Genomic DNA, 18631 nt, shown 5'->3' with positions numbered 1-18631 from the left:
CTTACCCCAGACTTTGCCTTATGTTCAAGGTGAGTTTGGAGGGTTGGCCAGGAGGGTTAAGAAGCAGAGGGATTAGTCACACAGACAGCAAGTCAGGTTGAAGAGAGAAGTTCATGCAGCCCCAGAGCCCACAGTAACTCCATCATCTATGTTGGTGTGTTTGTTTTTACCCATCTCAGCAAGCCAATGAGTGCAGCAGCCATCACCATTATTTCCTTTTCACAGCCTATCATTGAATTCTTCTCACCAAAATAGCCCAGCTAGGCTCAAACCAGCACACACATAGAATCCAAATTAATTTATTTCACTATTTAGTTGATTACTTCTATTAATACAAGCTGTAGTGTATATATACTTTGCTTTCTAGTGCTCACCTGTGGATAACTGTTCACAGTATCACAGTATCAACAAGGTTGGAAGAGACCTCACAGATCATCAAGTCCAACCCTTTACCACAGAGCTCAAGGCCAGACCATGGCACCAAGTGCCACGTCCAGTCCTGCCTTGAACAGCTCCAGGGACGGCGACTCCACCCACCTCCCCGGGCAGCCCATTCCAGTGTCCAATGACTCTCTCAGGGAAGAACTTTCTCCTCACCTCCAGCCTAAATCTCCCCTGGCACAGCCTGAGGCTGTGTCCTCTTGTTCTGGTGCTGGCCACCTGAGAGAAGAGAGCAACCTCCTCCTGGCTACAACCTCCCCTCAGGTAGTTGTAGACAGCAATGAGGTCTGCCCTGAGCCTCCTCTTCTCCAGGCTAACCAATCCCAGCTCCCTCAGCCTCTCCTCGTAGGGCTGTGCTCAAGGTCTCTCCCCAGCCTCGTTGCCCTTCTCTGGACATGCTCAAGCATCTCAATGTCCCTTCTAAACTGGGGGGCCCAGAACTGAACACAGGACTCAAGTTCATTAGCATCTTTGTATTTAAACAACAAAACCAAGCAAACAATAAACCAACACCAAACCCAGTTTAGAATATCTAGAAAAATATGCTCTTAAGAGATAAAAAGGCCTTTCAGTTCATCCTTACTCTGCTTTTTAATACTGATTGCAAACAAATCTCTCGGAGATAAAAATGCTCCACTGAAACAAAGAAAAACATTTCAGTAAAGCAAAGAGAATTACAGAGAAGAGGTTAAAAGTCTCTCAGAAGATAAGAATATTATGAATCTTATAAATCACCAGTAAGTGAGCAAGTTGGTAGAAATATTGTCTGTGTGTACAGAAATCCTCCTCCTTTCTCTACGAAGGGGTAGCAGGTAGTTATAGCAATGTCTCTCCCAAGCTGGAAGTGGTGGATTTATTGCACCTTTAACAAGTCCACGTCGATACTGCACACAGGCTGCTACTATGCTAAAGAAGCAGGGACAACAGCAAGGAATACAGGATCTCCAACACAGCATTGGGAACCTGACACCTCAGTCAGGTTGTGCTAGTTTGAGCCTAGCTAGAGTGGTTTTGTGAGAACTAGATGACAGGCTGTGAAAAGGAAACAATGGTGATGGCTGCTGCACTCATAGGCTTGCTGAGATGTAGAAGAGTAAGAACATAAATACAGATAAGGGAGTTGCTCTCTGGGCTTTGTGGGCTGCACATCTCTCTAACCTAACCTGCTGTCTGTGTGACTAATCCATCTGCTTCCTAACCCCTCTGGCCGACTCTCCAAGCTACCTTGAGCATAAGGCAAAGTCTGGGGTAAGGTAGAGGGGTGGGAAGAAGGTGGCAGGGTGGTTGAGAGCCCCTCCTGGGGACTCTGGTTTCTGGGAGAGCTGCTGTGTTTCTCTATTACTTTTTAACTTGTCTATTGCTGTCTATAGCTGTAGGTGTTGTAAATACCTGCTTGTGTAAGCTGTAAATATGAAGCTTCATTCAATTTCCAGAGCTGCTGAGTCTAGTCGATTTTCCAGAGTGTGGGGGGCAGGGAACACCCAAACCATCACAAAGGCCTAAGGAAAAGTTTTACTTCCCCCATTTGAGTAGCCTTTGTAGATGCATACTTGCAACACTGCTCACAATTTTGAAATTGCTTGTTCCTTTGTTTTGCAACATTCTAAACTTGTGCTCTGCTCAACCCTTTATTCTGCTAACATTTTTAAGCACTTCAAGTGTTAATTTCTTGGAAAGAAAGTCCTGTTATCTTAAAAAAATAAAAGGGACAAAAACCCCTCAAACTACAACCAAAATCATCTTCATCTCGTTATCAGATTTATGCTCTTTTCTTCTCAATGTACAAAAGGTATATATCAGCAGCAGCAGGTAGAAAAGATTTAGGAGCATTCATAGAATCATAGAATCATAGAATCAACCAGGTTGGAAGAGACCTCCAAGATCATCCAGTCCAACCTAGCACCCAGCCCTAACCAATCAACCAGACCATGGCACTAAGTGCCTCAGCCAGGCTTTGCTTGAAGACCTCCAGGGACGGTGCCTCCACCACCTCCCTGGGCAGAGTAATTAATATCACTTTATTGAGGCAATGCCAAGCAGAAATGCAGGCTGGGCTGTGAGTGGCTGGAGAGCAGCCCTGAGCAGAGGGACTTGGGGGCGCTGGTGGAGGAGAAGCTCAACAGGAGCCAGCAGTGTGCACTTGCAGCCCAGAAAGCCAAGTAGAGCCTGGACTGCAGCAGCAGAAGTGTGGCCAGCAGGTGGAGGGAGGTGATTCTCCCCCTCTACTCTGCTCTGCTGAGACCCCACCTGGAGTACTGCATCCAGTTCTGGAGCCCCTGTTACAAGAGGGCTGCAGCAGCTCTGCTGTGAGGACAGGCTGAAAGAGTTGGGGCTGTTGAGCTTGGTGAAGAGGAGGCTCTGAGGTGACCTTCTTGCGGCTTTCCAGTATCTGAAGGGAGCCTCCAAAAAAGCTGGGGAGGGACTTTTTAGACTCTGAGGGAGTGCCAGGACTGGGGGGAGAATGGAGCAAAGCTGGAGGTGGGGAGATTCACAGTGGATGTGAGGAGGAAGTTGTTGAGCAGGAGAGTGGTGAGAGGCTGGAATGGGTTGCCCAGGGAGGTGGTTGAGACCCCACCCCTGGAGGTGTTTAAGGCCAGGCTGGATGAGGCTGTGGCCAACCTGCTCTAGGGTGAGGTGTCCCTGGCCATGGCAGGGGGGTTGGAACTAGATGATCCTTGTGGTCCCTTCCAATCCTGACTGATTCTGTGATTCTGCAATATGCACATCACATAAGCATACAGATACAAAGGAGTCTGACAAAAAAAGCTGATTGTGATGGTTTGGGTGTTCCCTGCCCCCCCACACTTTAGAAGTCACCCAGACTAGACTCAGCCAACTCTGGAAATATAAATGAAGCTATTTATTTACAGCTGGCACAATATACAAGCAGATATTTACAGTATATACAGTTATAGACAGAAATAGACAAGGGAAAAGGTAATACAGAAACACAACTTCCCTCCCAGAAACCCAGGTCCCAACCTCCCTTCCACCTTCTCCTCCCCCATCTCAACCTTACCCCAGTCCCAAGGAAGAATGGAGGTTTGGCCAGAGGGGTTAGGAAGCAAAGTGGATTAGAAAAGAAATTGGAGGATGAGGTTAGAGAGAGAGATGGAGCTCAGAGCTCCCCAGCAGGCGAAGTGAGAGTGGTTATCTATGTTTTTGTTTCTTGTTCCTATACATCTCAGCAAGCCTATGAGGGAAGTAAACGTCACCCTTGTGTTCCTTTCACAGCCTGCAATCTAGTTCTTCTCACCAAAACATTCTAGCCTGCTTCAAACTAGCACACTGATGAAAAAAAGCAAGCCACAGTCCATTGTTTCAATAAAGTGACTCCCAATGGAACTAAAGAAAAGCAGGTAACAATTATGAAGCAAGACAAGCATTACACAAGCTTTATGGAGCAGAAACAATTTCTTTAAATATATCACTCAAAGATTGTTAAGCATCCAATTAAATAATTACCATGCTGAGAAATCACTCTGAGCCAAATTAAATTCAATTTAAAAGGTTAAACAGATTCTAGAGTGCAATGCAATGCATTAAAAAAGTAAAAAGTAACAAACAAACACAGCCAACCAAACCTAAGCAACCAAAGAAAAAAAACCACAAACCACAAAACCAAAGAAAACCCAAACAAACAAAACCAAACCAAAGCAGGTTCTGCCGAGTTCTGCACTTTGGCCACAACAACCCCAAGCACGGTGCCTCCACCACCTCCCTGGGCAGCCCATTCCAATGCCAATCACTCTCTCTGACAACAACTTCCTAACAACATCCAGCCTAGACCTCCCCTGGCACAACTTCAGACTGTGTCCCCTTGTTCTGCTGCTGGCTGCCTGGCAGAAGAAACCAACCCCACCTGGCTACAACCTCCCTTCAGGTAGTTGTAGACAGCAATGAGGTCACCCCTGAGCCTCCTCTTCTCCAGGCTAAACAACCCCAGCTCCCTCAGCCTCTCCTCATAGGGTTTGTTCACCAGCTTTGTTGCCCTTCTCTGGAGACATTTCAGTATCTCAACGTCTCTCTTGAATTGAGGAGCCCAGAACTGGACACAGCACTCAAGGTGTGGCCTGAGCAGTGTTGAGTACAGGGGAGGAATAACCTCCCTTGTCCTACTGGCCACACTACTCTGGATTCAGGCCAGGATGCCATTGGCTCTCTTGACCACCTGGGCCATGGTAAGACATGCAGTGAGGAAAATGAGAGTATACTGCACCTCACCTAAACATTCTACAATGTCTATTAATTGCTATGTTGTCTAGAGAAAGTTCTTCACAGAGAGAGTGATTGGCATTGGAATGGGCTGCCCAGGGAGGTGGTGGAGTTGCTGTCCCTGAAGGTGTTCAAGCAAAGCCTGCATGAGGCACTTGGTGCCATGGTCCAGTTGATTGGACAGGTTGGGTGATAGGCTGGACTGGATGATCTTGGAGGTTTCTTCCAACTTGGCTGATTCTGTGATTCTATGAAACATCTTACACTGAGGGTAGGTGGGGAAGGAGAATGGGAGGACCTCAACAACTGCTGCCACAATAAGGGAACGAACACATTTTTCTCTAGTGAGGTTTACTGGAACTATACCAAAATCTTAGTAAATATATATAGTCATAGATGTAGTGTCTGACTTGACTTCAGTATTGGCAAGTATAACAGTTACAGGAATTTAGGTGTCCAGTAGATCAAAAGACACCAAACAGCATCCCTACAGAACTGCTGTGGCATGCTTATTGGGACTGTCATCATCAACTTGGACTAATATATTTGCAAAGTCAGAAAATAGGCAGTTAGATAATTTCCCCTTGGATAAAGGAACTAAGTCTGTACCAGTTTATATTGCCATGAGCTCCACAGTGCACAGACAGAAGAACATGAGGATTTATTCTATGGCTTTTGTCTTTTTCCCAGGTCACTGCTCTAATATTGCAACTCACTGAGATAGCAAAAAAATGCAAGTATGGTATAGCTGGAACAATAAAGACAACTAGAAGATTAAGCTAGAATGAATCTGTTTCTTCTGTGCCAGCTTTTAAACCATCATAAATAGGCTGGACTGGATGATCTTGGAGGTCTGTGATTGATTATGTTCTATAATAACTGTAGCCAGGTGGGGTTGGTCTCTTCTCCCAGGCAACCAGCAACAGGACAAGGGGACACAGTCTCAAGTTGTGCCAGGGGAGGTATAGGCTGGATGTTAGGAGGAAGTTGTTGGCAGAGAGAGTGATTGGCATTAGAATGGGCTGCCCAGGGAGGTGGTGGAGTCACTGTCCCTGGAGGTGTTCAAGAAAAGACTGACTGAGGCACTCAGTGCCATGGTCTGGTTGACTGCCTAGGGCTGGGTGCTAGGTTGGACTGGATGATCTTGGAGGTCTCTTCCAACCTGGTTGATTCTATGATTCTATGATTCTATTCTAAATAGGTTGTAATAAGAATAATCACAATAGAGACAGGAAGTTACCCTGCATATGGGAATAGAAAGTGACAAAATAAAACCTTTTATGAGTAAATGTAAGATGAATAACTAGGGAAAAGATACAATTAATTACCTCTTTCTCTGTGAGAATGACTCTGCCCAAGAGTTGATTTTCAAGACCTTTCATGGTCACAGTAAAGTCAACGATGGAGGTTTGAGCACTAATTTCAGGGGAGTAACTTGGATTTGGCAGTTTTGTAGTAATGTAAAGTCTGAAGCCACTCATAACATCTACTTCTTTATCACCAACCTTCACCTTAAGAAAAGTATTCAAAAAGAAAAGTATTAAGAAGAAGTCTTAACATCTCAAGAACCAGTACACACATCTTCAGATATATACAGCCAGATATCCACTTCAGATACACATCCAGAAACAAGGGTTACAGCTTCCAAAGGGCAAAAAATCCTGCTTCAAATTGTATGACTGATGTGCTAGCAATATCTCTAGAGCAGTTTCAATGACTCATTCTTACATCATTTCAATATGTTTAAGTTTTCATGAGCACAGGGATAAGGTTAAATGTATTAACACCAAGCTGGAGGCAGATGTGACTGGGTTGGAGGGCAGAAGGGCTCTGCAGCAGGACCTTGACCGCCTGGACAGATGGGCAGAGTCCAAGGGGATGGCTTCAATAGCTCCAAGTGCAGGGTGCTGCACTTTGGCCACAGCAACCCCATGCAGAGATACAGGCTGGGGTCGGAGTGGCTGAGAGCAGCCAAACAGAGAGGGATCTGGGGGTGCTGATTGATACCCACCTGAACATGAGCCAGCAGTGTGCCCAGGTGGCCAAGAGAGCCAGTGGCATCCTGGCCTGCATCAGGAATGGTGTGGTCAGCAGGAGCAGGGAGGTCATTCTGCCCCTGTACTCTGCACTGCTTAGACCACACCTTGAGTGCTGTGTTCAGTTCTGGGCCCCCCAGTTTAGGAGGGACATTGAGATGCTTGAGCGTGTCCAGAGAAGGGCAACGAGGCTGGGGAGAGGCCTTGAGCACAGCCCTACGAGGAGAGGCTGAGGGAGCTGGGATTGGTTAGCCTGGAGAAGAGGAGGCTCAGGGCAGACCTTATTGCTGTCTACAACTACCTGAGGGGTGGTTGTGGCCAGGAGGAGGTTGCTCTCTTCTCTCAGGTGGCCAGCACCAGAACAAGAGGACACAGCCTCAAGCTACACCAGGGGAAATTTAGGCTGGAGGTGAGGAGAAAGTTCTTCCCTGAGAGAGTCATTGGACACTGGAATGGGCTGCCCGGGGAGGTGGTGGAGTCGCCGTCCCTGGAGCTGTTCAAGGCAGGACTGGACGTGGCACTTGGTGCCATGGTCTGGCCTTGAGCTCTGTGGTAAAGGGTTGGACTTGGTGGTCTGTGAGGTCTCTTCCAACCTTGGTGATACTGTGACACTGTAACTATTTGTGATCTTACAATCTACTTTCGTAGTATCAGTATAAAATGAAAATGTGAATGTAGTATTTTAAAGTCATGTACTTAGCAGGATTTACTTTGTGGAGAGAAAAGGGTGAAGGGATGGGGAGATAGGGAGGGAGAAAGAAGGGTTTCAACTTGTTAACTCTATCTTAAAGAAGTTTTTACCTTGTTGGCTGAACCTGCTTTAATGAAATTTCTTTCCAAAACGTTATCAAGTGCTGGATCAAGCTCTTCTCCAACATCTTCTATCAAAAGAGGTCGTCCTAAAGAAAGGCTGTCCTCCAAATGATTTCTAAAATATTTGTGATTCAATGAAGTGATCTAAAAATACAGTCATGAACCTATATGTTATATTGTGCCCAGTTCCAAAGCTTTTTCTTTTATATTAATAGCTTATTTTTATTAATGACAAAATCAATGATCCTGTGGTTAGACTAGGATTAAGACAAAGACTGTGACTATAAGAAAATGTAGCATCTGTGGACCATACTCTCAGATTTCACTGAATGCAAACTTCTATTTCAGAACCACAGAAAGTATAGCAATCATAGAATGAACCATAGAATGGTTTAGGTTGGAAGGGAACTCAAAGATCATCCAGTTCCAACCCCCTGCCATAGGCAGGGACACTTCCCACTAGAACAGGCTGCTCAAGGCCTCATCCAACCTGGCCTTGAAAATCTCTAGGGAGGGAGTAGCCACAACCTCCATGGGCAACCTGTGCAGTGTCTCACCACCCTCACTGGAAAGAAGCCTTTCCTTCCTAACATCTAGTTTGAATCTCCCCTCTGCCACTTTAAACCCATTACTCCTCATCCTATCATTACAAGAACTTGTCAATAGTCCCTCCTCAGCCTTCCTGTAGGCTTCCTTCACACACTGGAAGGCCACTCTAAGGTCTCCTTGAAGCCTTCTCTACTTCAGGCTGAAGAGCCCCAACTCTTGTAGCCTGTCCTCACAGCAGAGCTGCTCCAGCCCTCTGAGCATCTTTGTGGCCCTAATCCAACTTAAAGGTTTCATATGCTATGACTGTGACTAGACCAGAAGTTCAGATGAGCCTTTTATCACCTTCAATTTTATCTTGAATAACATCCTCAACTCAAACTTCAGCAAGGTCAATTCCCAAATTAGGTCTGGTTGTGTGGTTTGGTTTTTTTTTCCCTTGAGAACTAGTGGATTATGTTGGACAATCCATTAAATAGTTTGGGGTTTTTTTTATTGATTAAAAAAACAAGCAGTCCTCAGTACAACTGTGATTAGTTTTCAACATGTGGCTGCAGTACATCCAACATTGCTTATAATGCCACAGTTAAATTGGACTGGATGATCTTGGAGGTCTCTTCCAATCTGGCTGATTCTATGATTCTGCAAACTGTAATGTTTTATGAGCTAATAGTTTCAAAGGATTATGAAAGCATCAGCATTCCTATTACCTGAAGTTCATTTTTGCCTTCTTTGTTTTTAATCCAAATTTTACCCTGTGCTTGTGGATCAATTAATAAGGGATAACGAGATGCTTTAGTCACAATAATTCCATTTTGTATTGATAAATCATCATTTGGTAATCCATGCAGGTTCCATTCACTGATAGTTGGAACATCAGTCAACATTTCTATGGGGTTCACGTTGTTACCCAAGGGGATTTTTCGTCTTCTCATTTCCTTTTGCCAGTCATTTAATAGCAGGTTGCGGAACTCTTGGTTAAAAGGACCAGAATAGGACACAAAAGCTGTAGCCAAGAGTACATCACCTTAAAGGAAAAAACAGAAAATAACAAAAGAAACCAACACAACTTTGCCAATTCTATTTATGAACAAGCTGTTTCTCTCTCTAGTTGTTACATAGCTTGGCTGGTAACTTAAAAACACACTTTGACCCAAAAAGATGCCAAACTTGCCTTTTCCCACAGTCTCATTAAACAACAAGTCAATGCTACATTTGAGATGTCACATGTACTTTGCCCTTACAACTGTGGGAATCAAGAGGTGAACATCTGTCAGACAGCCAAGGTTAACCCAAGATACACACAACCCCACTATTCTAAACACCAGATCCCACAAAAGCAGGATGTGTTGGAATAACCTGAAGTATGAACTTTCATTGCCATGGTCTAGCCTTGAGCTCTGTGGTAAAGGGTTGATCTGGATGATCTATGAGGTCTCTTCCAACCTTGGTGATACTGTGATAGTGTGATTATTTCCCTGCACAATCATGAGAAGAGGCTAAACCAAAACTTTTAGGGAGAAAAATCTCCTTTTTTAAAAGAAATCTTAATTAAGAACAAAACAATTATTATACTAACACTGAAACACTGTAACAGACATCGTTACAGAGGTAGTAAGTGCAACAAGCTTTGATCTTTCTGGTCAGCTTCAGCCAACCTAAGGTTTATGACATCTTAGTTTTGGGGTTGGCTTTTTTTTTTTTAGTTTGGGGTTTTTTTTTTAGCTCTGAAGTTCATAGAATCATAGAATCAACCAGGTTGGAAGAGACCTCCAGGTACTCAGGTTTTGGCTGATCCCTGAGTGTATAATTTTCCAACCTGTGCATTTTGAACCTGTGAATAAGCTTTCTGGTGAGTTTTAATGTTAATAAACCGTTTTCATAGTTATTAACAATCATCACCTGGACATCAGAATTAATACAGGTGATTAATTTTACATAATCTGTCACACTGCTGCCTACAAATACCAGTCAAGTTGAAAAACAAAATCCATGTCCCAAGTATGCACTGCATGCTATGCACATGAAGTAAACACCTATGCAGAGCACAGTTGTTGCTTTTTTAAGATGAACTTCATCTCATACTGTATTTTTTACTTAGTAGTGCTTTGGCAAGAGAATTGATAGCAACTGTCCTCATTTTAGCAACAGGCAAATTACACTACGATGCAAAAGTTTGAAATGCTGAATGTTTTCAGTTTCACTACCCATTACAAGTTAAGTGACTAAATTCCAAGTTTGAAAGTATGGACCAAACTTACCCACTAGCCTCTTGGTTTGCACAGCAAATTCTTTACTTTGCTCTGTCCACCTTTCTTTTTCGCCTGCTAAGCCACATATAAGACTTGAGGCAGTTTGCATTTTATGACGGCAACGCTCAGCATCATCAAGCAAAGTCTAGAGCAAAATATACAACAAAATGTATCATTTGCAGTCAAATATCTGATTGGTCAGTGTAAGGGACCAGAAGTCATTATATATCATAGAATCAACCAGGTTGGAAGAGACCTCCAAGATCATCCAGTCCAACCCAGCACCCAGCTCTAGCCAATCAACCAGACCATGGCACTAAGTGCCTCAGTCAGTCTTTTCTTCAACACCTCCAGGGATGGCAACTCCACCACCTCCTTGTGCAGCCCATTCCAATGGCAAACCACTCTCTCTGGGAAGAACTTCCTCCTAACATCCAGCCTAGACCTCCTCCTGCACAACTTGAGACAGTGTCCCCTTGTTCTGTTGCCAGTTGCCTGGGAGAAGAGATCAACCCCACGTGGCTACAGCCTCCCTTCAGATTGTTGTAGACAGTAATGAGATCTCAACATCATTGGGAGAGTCATTTGGGATACAGGGAGCTTGGCACTTGGTCCCCTGGAGTCAAGTAAGGGACTTTGCATCTTGGGAGACTCCCTGGTGAGACTTTAAGACTCTCACAATTCCCTGGCAGCACAGGCAACAGAGATGCGGTTTAGAGCCCTGGAGATTGCACCAGGCATGCACTCCACTGACAAATCAGGGCTGGTGGCTGCTCCTTGACAACCATATGTGAAACTATAATGGTGCCACTGTATGGTGGCAGGATGGGATCTAGGGGTGGGTTACTATCTGCTGCAAGGAGTTGCTCTTAGGGGAAAGCTGTTTTGCAAGGGAGCTGCATGTGAAGCATCAGTTGCTGAGAAGTCAGCAGCAATAGACTGGGACCACTGTATTGCCCTGCCATGTTGCCCTGATGTATTGCCTTGCCTGCCACAGAAAGTGAGAAAGTTGTCATCCCACCTAGCCCTGCTCACCAGCCCTGTTCATGTCATCCCAGGTTGACCACTGCAATAATTATACTTGAAGCCTGTCAAACTGGTTTGGTATTTGACTCCATTTGAGTTTTAATTCTGTTTCCCAAAGTGCAAAGTTAGCCACATTAAAGGTCCAGTTGGGCATCACTCAGGAGATAAGCTCAGTTCCAGCCAGTACAAACTGGAATGCAACAAAGTTTAACCTCTGCCAAATTGCCTACCATTGGACTGTGACAGCCAGAAAAATCTCAGCACCTAAACCACTAGTTAAACAGCTGAACAATATGTTCTCAAACACTTGTATCACTGTGCAGAGAAGGAGGTAAAGTGAGAAGGAAAAACTTTATCAGCACAAACTGTCAACATCTGACTCAATTTTTAATATTTCTGCTCTCAGGTTTCACATTGGCACACAAAGAATCACAGAATGGTCTGGGTTGGAAGGGACCTCCAAAGGTCACCTAGTCCCACTCTGCTACAGTGAGCAGGCACATCCTCCACTAGATCAGGTTGTTCAGAGCCTTGTTGAGTCTGACCTTGAATGTCTCCAGGGATGGGGCCTCAACTACTTCCCTGGGCAACCTGCTCCAGTGTTCCACCACTCTCATGGTAAAGAACTCGTTTCTGACATCCGATCCAAATCTCTCTTCCATTATTTAAAACTATTGCCCCTCATCCTATCATCCAGGCCTTTGTAAACACACCCTCTCTGACCTTCTTGTAGGCCCTTCAGGTACAGGAAGGCCCAATCATAGAATCATCAAATCAACAGGTTGGAAGAGACCTCCAAGATCATTCAGCCCAACCTAGCACCCAGCCCTAGCCAATCAACTCAACCATGGCACTAAGGGTCTCATCCGGTCTTGTTTTGAACACCTCCAGAGACAGGGACTCCACCACCTCCCTGGGCAGCCCATTCCAATGCCAATCACTCTCTCTGCCAACAACTTCCTCCTAACATCCAGCCTAGACTTCCCCCACCACCTGGCACCTATTAATTGTGGGGAATTCTTCCCAGAGATTCCAATACACAGACAACATAGATGAATGAAACTTCAAGTTGCAGTAGTAGACAGTAAACAAATAACCCAAATAAAACAGGATTAGAGGAGTGTCTAGGTTCATATTTACATTACCCAGAGACTCAAATATAGTTGATAGAGCCAATAACAATATATAGGATGCCCTTCTCTCTTCCCCCTTCTTTTCCCAGAGAAAAGGAATTAGATGTAGAGAGAGGAAAGTTATGCAGACCCAAATAAATAATCTCACTGTGATTTGGAAGGTAAAAGAGGAAAAGTTTAACAATAAATACAAAGTATATGAGGTAGGGAAGTTACAAAGATATAGGGAAGGGATAACATTCAAAACATGTAAATACACAACCAGATTTGATGGTGATGAGTTTTGTCCACCTCATGGTGATGATGGCCACATGGTAAGACAAAGAGCAGCAGGAAAACAGGAATGGTGATGCAGGCAGGCAGAGAGAGGGATGTCCCCCTGCTTCTATGGATTTTAGACAGGAAGGGGCAGTGGGCTAACCATCACCTGGTGGTGTTCAGACCCACCCCTGGGGAGGGGACAAGACCATGTGGAGTTAGGTTCAAGATCACTCCCTCCAGGAGGCTTAACCCTGTATAAGGAGGTAGGAAGAAGGAGGGAGAGGCTCAGAGGTAAAGAAGTGGGATCCAGAGAGTCAGCATCTAAGTAATATCTATCTCTTACCCTCTGCCCATCAACATTCTTTCCAAGGAATAACAGTGCAACTGAGAGAACGCATTAAGTTTCCCTTAAAGTAAGGGTGGAAACTTCTCTGTAAAGAAGGGCTCACCTGTTTTTCTCTCATTGCACTTTCATAGTCTGCCTGCACAATATCTAATTCTTCTTGCTTGGCACTCAGCTCTTCTTCAGCTTTCTGCAGATCCAGCATAGCAGCGCTCAGGCGATTCTCCTGGATTGCTAGATTAGCCTAGAAAGCATACAAATACTGAGCTGTATTCATACATACAACATATCAGCACCTTCCTATCACATTTCTGTTGTGGTAGGCCTGATAGGCCCCAAATAGGCTTATCCATCTCCTGCCTTGCCTAGGCAGGCTTTTCTGCTCCACCAGAGAGGCAAGCAGGTTACAGACACAAAGGACCTGTAGCCACTGAGTCTGGCCTGCCCAGGGCCCTGTGGTGTAAGGCACACACACTTAGCTTGTGCCTGCCTAGTGCAAGGCCTGTGCTGTTCCCAGATTAGGGAAAAGTGAGCCTGTGGCTTTGGCTAATATGGTAAGGTTTGGCTAACTGCCATCCTGATTGGCTGTGCTGTGTCCAAAGGGCAATGAATCTCAGCCCACATTGATAAAAGGAGATGTGCAGGTGAACAACCTGCTTTTGCTTCCCTGCTTTGCCCCCCTGCTCTGTGCCTGCTCTCTCTGCTGTGCCCAGCCCTGCTGCTGTTGCACACTGCCTTATTGCTGCCTGCTAAACTCCACTGCCGCCAGTTACCAGGAGCAGACCCTGGATGCCTGCACACAATCAGCCTGTGTGGCCAGTGTGACATCGTGCTGAGACTGCACCACATCTGCCTCTGCACCTGAAGGTCCTGCCTAGAATCCCTGCACATATACACAGATCATCCAGAGGAAGCCAGGAGAAAATGGCAGAGATTGTCTGCATCCTGTCCCCAGAAGCCAGGAAGATTCAAGCCTCAAAATCCAACAAGACAGAGAGCCCAGAAAGCACTTGGGCACTGTCTGGACTGTGGCCAGCCCCCACGAGGGTAACAATAATAATCTGTGTAAATGTCTCTTCCAGTTCAATTAATGTTTCTATATTTTGCTGCATATATCAGCTGTGGATATTATCCATAGAATGTTTCCATGACCGTGTAAGAGCCAAAATATCATTAAAATCAGTGGTCAGGAGTGGCAGAGTTCTGAATAGCAACAGTAATAAACAATAGTAATTTTGGAACATATCATCTTGCATCAATTAATTTCCCCTCACCCAACAGTTTCTCAGAGTGTTACTGTACTATATTTCAAAATCAAACAGCTCAGCAGATATCTCATCATTTAGTAACTACAAATTTTCCTTCTTGGTCACTCCTATTATAATTGATATACCATTGATGAGGGCACAGAGAGTCTGCTCAGCAAGTTTGCTGATGACACCAAGCTGGGAGGCTTGGCTGATACAGCTGAAGGCTGCGTGGCCATCCAGAGAGACCTGCGCAGACTGAGCTGGGCACAGAGGAACCAGATGAGGTTCAACAAGGACAAGGGCAGAGTTCTGTGCCTGGGGAGGAATAACAAACTGCACCAGTACAGGCTGGGAGGTGATCTTCTGGAAAGCAGCCTGTGGAGAGGGAATTGGGAGTGCAGGTGGATAACATCCATGGCACAGCAATGTACTCTTGTGGCCAAGAAAGCCAATGGGATGCTGGGATGTATTAGGAGGAACATGTCCAACAGATCAAGGGAGGTTCTCCTTCCCCTCTACTCTGCCCTGCTGAGACCTCATCTTGAATACTGTGTTCAGTGTTGGGCTTCCCAGTTGCAGAGGGACAGGGATCTGCTGGAGAGGGTCCAGTGGAGGGCTACAAGGATGATTAGGGGACTGAAGGGCATGGCTGATGAGGAGAGGCTGAGGGACCTGGCGCTACGTAGTCTCAAGAAGGCTGAGAGGGGATCTGATAAATGTTTATAAACACCTGAGGGCTGGCCAGGAGTGGAGGGACAGGCTCTGCTCACTGCTCCCTGGGACAGGACAAGGAGCAATGGGTGTAAATTGCAACAGAAGAGGTTCCACCTCAACACAAGAGGGAACGTCTTGACTGTAAGGGTCCCAGAGCACTGGCACAGGCTGCCCAGAGAGGTTGTGGAGTCTGGAGCCTTTCAAGGCCTGTCTGGATGCATTCCTCTGTGATCTGTGCTAGATTGTGTGGTGCTGCTCTGGCAGGGGGGTTAGACTGGATCATTTCCTTGAGTCCCTTCCAACCCCTAAGATCCTGTGAAATACAAGATACTTTGTTAAAGTATGTTTGACCTTGCTCTTCCTGACTTTCATTCTCACCATTCAAAATATGTTTAGGCCTATTTCTCTCTCAAAAACACTAACTGATGGAGTATCTGAACGGTCTGTTTACAAATAGAAGTCAGGAATGTTAGAACAACCAGATTGTTAGTTTCCTCCAATTTATTTTTGGTTAAGATAAAGCAATTGGAATACTGAATTTAAGTAGATGACAGCTGCTTCAACCCCAGTGAGAGGAACTTAGAGACATAAAATTGCACCAGTTTGATGATTTTGACAATTCTTACCATTGAGCTAATATTTTCAAGATAATAAATTCCTATAAAGCATGGCACCAAGTGGAATCATAGAATCAACTAGGTTGGAAGAGACCTCCAAGATCATCCAGTCCAACCTATTACCCAGTCCTGTCCAATCAACTAGACCATGGCACTAAGTGCCTCATCCAGGTTTTTCTTCAACACCTCCAGGGACAGCAACTCCACCACCTCCCTGGGCAGCCCATTCCAATGGCAAATCAGCTGATGCTCCCAGTAGGTTAAATTCTCAAGTGTACAAAGAGTTGGGGGACAAAAGGCAAAGGGTGTCTGTGTGCCTCCCACTGATTACCAGACTTACCTTCAAAGGTAATACTTCTTTGTTTATGGAAAAGAATACAGCCATAGCTTTGGTCCACGAGCACAGGCCAGCCACATTCCCACATACTCTCCTAGCTGTTTCAATGTTGTAGTCCACCTTTTCAAAATAAGGGCTCAAAAGTTCTACCACTTCTTCATTAATTGTGTCCTTTGGAAATTGCTTTAAAAAAGAGTGCAATATACATAATGTCTGTAATGTATTTAAACTGTTCACATATGTATTTCAGCACACAAAGAACATTACCAAGACCACAAATGTTACCAACAGCTAATATGAAGTTCTCTGTTGCATATATCATTACGAGATGGTCAAAGCATGTTCTGTATCACAAAATGCAAGTGTTTGCCTTCATCTATGATCTTCTCTCGCACTATGATGCCTTCAAGCTCAGCCAGTCCAACCTAGCACCCAGCCCTAGCCAATCAACTTGACCACGGCACTAAGTGCCTCAGCCAGGCTTTGCTTCAACACCTCCAGGCACAGTGACTCCACCACCTCCCTGGGCAGCCCATTCCAATGCCAATCACTCTCTCTGCCAACAACTTCCTCCTAACATCCAGCCTAGACCTCCCCTGCCACAACTTGAGACTGTGTCCCCTTGTTCTGTTGCTGCTTGTATGGCAGAAGAGACCAATCCCCACCTGGCTACAGCCTCTCTTCAGGTAATTGTAGGCAGCAATGAGATCATTCCTGAGCTTCCTCTTCTCCAGGCTAAACAACTCCCCATCTCCCTTAGCCTCTCCTCATAGGGCTGTGCTCCAGGCCAGTCACCAGCTTTTTCACCCTTGTCTGGACAAATCAAAAAGAAGGTTGCACAAGCACCTGTAGGTTCTGTAGGAAGTTCCCTGTTGTCATCAGTTTCAAAGACTCTTGCCAGGATGGGACAGTACAGCACTTTTCTTGATCAATTTTCACATTATTGACTTTTCTCTGGAAGAGCAGTAACACACAGTCCATGATGCGCATAATGAGGTGAGGAGGTCGACCCAGTGTGCGGACAGTGGCAATATCTGCAGGTTTTATTGTCTGTGAATTGAAAACAGAAGTTAAAACAACTACTATTAGTGTTTATTAAATATGACTCTGCTAGTTTGAGCCTAGCTGGGCTATTTTGGTGAGAAGAATTCGATGATAGGCTGTGAAAAGGAAACGATGGTGATGGCTGCTGCACTCATAGGCTTGCTGAGATGGATAAAAGCAAGTACATAAACATAGATAAGGGATTAGCTCTCTGGTTTTTGGGCTGCATGCACTTCTCTAAGTTGCCTGACTAATCCATCTGCTTCCTAACTCCCCTGACTGACCCTTCAAACTCACCTTGAATGTAAGGCAAAGTCTGGGGTAAGGTAGAGGAGTGAGAAGGAAGGTGGAAGGGTGGTTGGGAGCCCCTCCTGGGGACTCAGGTTTCTGGGAGGGCTGCTGTGTTTCTGTATTTCTTTTAAACTTGTAACTTGTTTGTTTCTGTCTCTAGCTGTAGCTATTGTAAATACCTGCTTGTATATTGTGCTAAGCTGTAAATATAAAGCTGCATTCATTTTCCAGCTTGGCTGAGTCTAGTCTGGGTGATTTTCTTAGCTGGGGGGGTGGGGGGGGGGGGGTGTAACACCTGTGGTGGAGGAGCCATAGGCCCGAAAACAGAGGCCTCCCTATGCCTCTACATGCCTGGACATGTTTTCCTGCCAGGACCCATGGTAGTAAACAGGTTGTGTAACACACACACCCAACTCGTGTGTCCCTGGGGTCCACCCAGGTGATCCCCATATTTGGGAGAGTCCAGGCAAACAGCTCCTACCCATTAAGGTAAAATTTGGCTTACTGCCAACCTGACTGGTCACTTTGAATGGCCAAAAGGGCCATGAATCTCGGCCCACAGTCTATAAAGAGGGGTGCAAAGGAGCACCACGTGTTCAGAGTGTTCAGACTCAGCTGTTCAGACTCAGCTCTCATCAGATCTGTTCAGATTCATCTCTCTGACCCTGCCTGCAGTGCAGCTCAGCTCTCTGATCCACATCGCAGCATCCTGCTGCCCTGACTTACTTGCATGCTCACTGAGGCTTAGACCTTGTGCATTGATTTAATTCACAGTTAACCTGTCTGCATACCTTAGAAGCAGAGCACATTCAAGCCTGCACCTGATACATATATGAGGAGCTGATAGCCCCTAAGCCTAGAGCCAGCTGTGCATACCTGCCAGCTATCTTGCTTTATTTACGGAGCTCAGACTCCCAGCTTTAGCCTGGTAAGGGGACCAGGACTGCAGACCTTTTGGATTGTCTGCCAACACACATATTCACACACAGCCTGCTAGCTGTGCAGCAGATCGTGCCAGAAGCTGCACGGACATCCTTCTCCTGTTCCTGGAATCCTGCCAGCTGATCGTCCCTGGACTCGCAGTATCCAGAAGTAGCGTTGAGGCAGAGATCACTTCACCAGGACAGAAGGTTAGAGAAAACCTGTTTACCCCAGAGACTGGGAAGATTTATCATCCCCCCTCAAGCTGGGAGGATTCACCTAGTTTCCCTCTCAAGCCGGGAAGATTCCAGCCCCTGGAAGTCCGGACACTGGGCACAGGCTGAGACACAGCCCCGGGAGGGTGATTAATAATTAATAACAACATTCATAA

The 18631-nt window shown here is 45.5% G+C and overlaps 1 protein-coding gene across 1 annotated transcript in view; it reads right to left on the bottom strand.

The window, feature by feature from the left end:
* Positions 1 to 18631, bottom strand: part of DNAH5 (dynein axonemal heavy chain 5) — a 208789-nt gene that overhangs the window by 31915 nt on the left and 158243 nt on the right. The window contains exons 59-65 of the mRNA XM_064160720.1: positions 16831 to 17034; positions 15988 to 16167; positions 13173 to 13310; positions 10313 to 10448; positions 8762 to 9078; positions 7494 to 7649; positions 5985 to 6167 (exon numbers count right to left, since the gene is read on the bottom strand). Of these exons, the coding sequence (XP_064016790.1) occupies positions 5985 to 6167; positions 7494 to 7649; positions 8762 to 9078; positions 10313 to 10448; positions 13173 to 13310; positions 15988 to 16167; positions 16831 to 17034 (1314 nt within the window). The remainder of the gene's footprint in view (positions 1 to 5984; positions 6168 to 7493; positions 7650 to 8761; positions 9079 to 10312; positions 10449 to 13172; positions 13311 to 15987; positions 16168 to 16830; positions 17035 to 18631) is intronic.

Source organism: Pogoniulus pusillus, chromosome 21 (genome assembly GCF_015220805.1).
Source record: "Pogoniulus pusillus isolate bPogPus1 chromosome 21, bPogPus1.pri, whole genome shotgun sequence".
In the NCBI taxonomy this organism is placed as follows: domain Eukaryota; kingdom Metazoa; phylum Chordata; class Aves; order Piciformes; family Lybiidae; genus Pogoniulus; species Pogoniulus pusillus.
Note: the sequence above shows the minus strand (reverse complement) of the source record. Positions and strands in the feature narration are given on the sequence as shown.